Raw genomic sequence first — 3772 nt, forward strand, 5'->3', positions numbered from 1 at the left:
TTTCGTGCTCGGACAGACCCAGCCAGCCAGCCACCCACCCACCCACAGACACACAAAGCTCCATAATGAAGTGGTTGCACCACTTAAAAAGTAAAGCTTCAATTTAGTATTCACTGTGTCCATTTAAAAAGTAATGAAACATTACCAAATGGCATACCATTCATTTACTTTACCAGGCAGTGATGTCAGGATTCACAGGATGTGAGACAGCTCAAAATAATGTAGGCTAACTAACCAAATTGACTTGTGTTTAATTAACTACAATAAGAATGTAAGAATTGTAAATAGCTCTCTGGATACAGACCATAAATGCAATGTAATTTCCAGACTTTCTATTTAAGTGCAATTGCTATTAGGCTACAGTTATCTAATCATCAGAGCACAATATTGTGATTCTCATTTAATATTCACATTTAGATATTATGTTCAATTGATTTATTTGTTTTTGAGGGGCAAATCCAGTGCACGTATGTTCACAAACGTCCTACACAAACATTTAATTCCCATTGACAATTTTATGTCATTGTCTGAGCAAAGAAATAGGCCTAGTGTCTATTTTACGTCATGATGATGTACGATGATAAGAGCGCCCCTCACTTCACACGGGTGGGATTTTTGTAACCAAATAAAAGCATATGCATTGCATAAGTGTAGGCTACATTTTGACAGATGTGATGACAGAATTAGGCTATCAATTATTAGAGATCATTTTCTCTGAGGTTTAAGACAAGCTCATAACTTTAACTTTAATGTTTATGAGCTTGTTGGCCGGCTATTTTCCCACCACGGGTCCTGGTGTAAGCTTTTTTTTAATGATGGCTCTCGGATCTCGGTACAATTTCGTGGACCTCGCTCAGACAAATCATTACAAATGTACATGCACCACAATGGGGACCGGTTCACTAGAATCGGGGACGACGACGACAATGTAGCATTAATAAAATAAACAGGGGACAGGCCAGCAGGACAGCGCCCGTGCCATGCGAAGGTTTGTGGTGTTGCTGCGGGATGTTTTGACTGTCGCTGTACCATGACAGGTCTTGCACAAAACTCTCTTGTTGGACGTCTGTAACGTCAAAACCAAAATAATGCCATATCCCCGAAGTGCCTGATCTCTTTGGGATTAAATTGTGCGGATTTAAGAAAGTTTATTCGGGCTCCGCAGACGCTATCTGCTCCTCAGCTGCTGCTGACTTGCATGGTAGCAACGTAGCATTAGCATCAACGCACTGGACACAGAGCAGAGTAGACGTAAATGATGACTTTGTTTTGGGCACTGCGCGAGCGTGTACACATGCACTGCAGTCACATGCACTGCAGGGACACTTCTGATTGGTTAGAATAGAGAGCACAGTATAGCCGTGTTGTAAATACTGGATCAGACGCGCTCCGGGTTGATTATGATTTTTTTTTTTTTTATCGCAGCCTTTGCGATTTGCTAATCGCGTGGTTTCAAATCGCAATTTCGGTTTGAAAACGATTAATCGTTCAGCCTTAGCGTGCGCGCGCGTACTGTAGTGTAGTGTAGTGTAGTGTAGTGTAAGCTTTTTTCACGTCATGGAACCCCCACGTTGATATGCATTTGGCCAACGACCCCCATCTGAAAATGTTTTGTGGCAGGGACCACCGTCAGCAAAACCTTTCTAAAATAATCCATCCAAAAGCTCACAACGAAAATGGGCTCAAGTGCTCATTTAGCTGCATTGGGGACCGCTTGGAACCCGCTCTACGACCCCCGGATGCTCCCCGGGCTTCACTTTGAGAACCACAGCTGTTCTCAAAGTGGGGTGCATTATGGACCCACAGGGTTCCACATTTGTAATGGGGGTCCCTGAAATAAAATAAACTCACTGCTATGGATCACTGGTCCCCCACATGATTTTTTTGGGGGGTCCCCAAATGACAGTGACAATTTAACCCATTTTGACCTGAGATCAGATTCTAAAAACGTCTTCTACATCCTCACAGTTTTCTGAAAAATCTATGTTTCTATGTCAGTCGTTCTTCGATTTTTCAAAAATAGCAGACCTACAAGCTCGTAGCGCGCCACTCGGTGGCGCGCTATGAGCTTGTAGATCTGCTATTTTTCAATAGCTAAAGCATAACATAATGCTAACACCAAAAGCGGTTCCCGCCCAGAATGGGTTAAGGACTTTTAAGACATTTTAACACCAAAGAAAAGAAAAAAGACCATTACTGCATCAAACGTAATGTACAAGCTATGTTGGCCAAACAGCCAAATTGTCAAATAATATAGAGGCAAATCATTTGAAAATAGCCGATCTACAAGCTCACAATGCCTCACAATGTTGCGAGCTTGTAGGTCTGCTGTTTTTCCACAATATTTATCTGTTGGAACAGAATCTTTTTATTAAAATCACACCCGTGTGAACTGAGTGGTGCAAATCTCCCCCCCCCCCCCTCTCTATCTCTCTCTCTCTCTCATTAGCAGGCAACAGTGCAGCACTATCTCTCTCTCTCTCTCTGTTTCTGGCACAACAGCGCCACTTTTGGTACTCATTGGTACTGGTGCTCATAGTCACACACAAACACACAAACATGAACACACGGTTGAATACACGGTTGACACGGACACAGCTGTTCCTTGGAGTGGTTGCACCACTCAAAAATAGAAGAAATAGATTGTAGGTCATTATTCTTCTATTCATATTTCTGCTATTTTGTACATTTTTGGAAAGAAAAAATATTTTAATTTTCTTTCTTTTTAGGTTATCTGTCATATCTGCCCTGTGCAATTTGTGTTTACGAAGCCTGAAAATCAAAATACAAATTGTTAACGTTCCAATGTTCACTGCAAAAAAAATAAAAAAATAATCGTTAATCGTGATTATTTGTGTGGCAATTGATCGTCAACTTAAAATTGTAATCGTGACGGCCCTAATCACATGGTGGCGACTGTGGCTCAGGAGGTAGAGCAGGTCGTCCAATGATCCATGGGTCGGCGGTTCGAATCCTGGCTCCTCCTGTCTACATGTCGAAGTGTCCTTGGGCAAGACACTGAACCCCAAATTGCTCCCGATGTGCTGGTTGGTACCTTGCATGGCTTCCGCCGCAATCGGTGTATGAATGTGTGTGTGAATGGGTGAATGTAATGCACAATCTATGTAAAGCGCCTTGGATAAGGGCACTATATAAATGCACCATTTACCATTTGTCGTGGTGTATATGTATATATATATATGTATAGTTTATATGTACAGTGTCATTATATAGATATGTTCTAGCTACGTTCTTAGCTTACGCATGTTTCTTGATAAATGCTTTTTATATATGTGATGTATTCCCATGCTTTTTGTTCTTGCTTAATGTAAGTCGCTCTGGATTAAGAGCGTCTGCTAAATTGTAAATTGTGGTGTGTTCTTCTCAGGTCGCAGGACCTTCCCCCGGAGCTTCATGCCCCAGGAGAACCTGTTCCAGCTGGTTCCGTCCAGCCGCACGCGCAGCTACAACGGAGACAGCACCCTGCAGTACAGTGACCTGCGCACACTGGGCCGCGCCGCGGACAAGAGCTGCCCGCGGAGCAGTGGGGCGGCCAAATGTGAGTGGAGTTGAGTTGTGGGTGTGACCTTTTAACGCCATAAATTTAACCCATTTTGACCTGAGATCAGATTCTAAAAATGTCTTCTACATCCTGAGAGTTTTCTGAAATACCCTATGTTTCTATATCTTTGGTGCTCCAATATTTCATGTCAAGGACCCCAAAAATTATATTCAATTGGCCACAGACCCCTATCTGAAAATATGTTGTTCC

General features: G+C 42.5%; 1 protein-coding gene across 1 annotated transcript in view; it reads left to right on the top strand.

The window, feature by feature from the left end:
• Positions 1-3559, top strand: part of LOC306918092 (mitogen-activated protein kinase kinase kinase 3-like) — a gene marked incomplete at both ends in the record, with an annotated part of 18376 nt that extends 14817 nt beyond the window's left edge. The window contains one exon of the mRNA XM_079530982.1: positions 3389-3559. Coding sequence (XP_079387108.1) covers positions 3389-3559 — 171 coding nt within the window. The remainder of the gene's footprint in view (positions 1-3388) is intronic.
• Between the last annotated feature and the right edge of the window lie 213 nt (positions 3560-3772).

The sequence above is a fragment of the Electrona antarctica genome (assembly GCF_951216825.1).
Source record: "Electrona antarctica genome assembly, contig: scaffold_1174, whole genome shotgun sequence".
NCBI classification, from domain to species: Eukaryota; Metazoa; Chordata; class Actinopteri; order Myctophiformes; family Myctophidae; genus Electrona; species Electrona antarctica.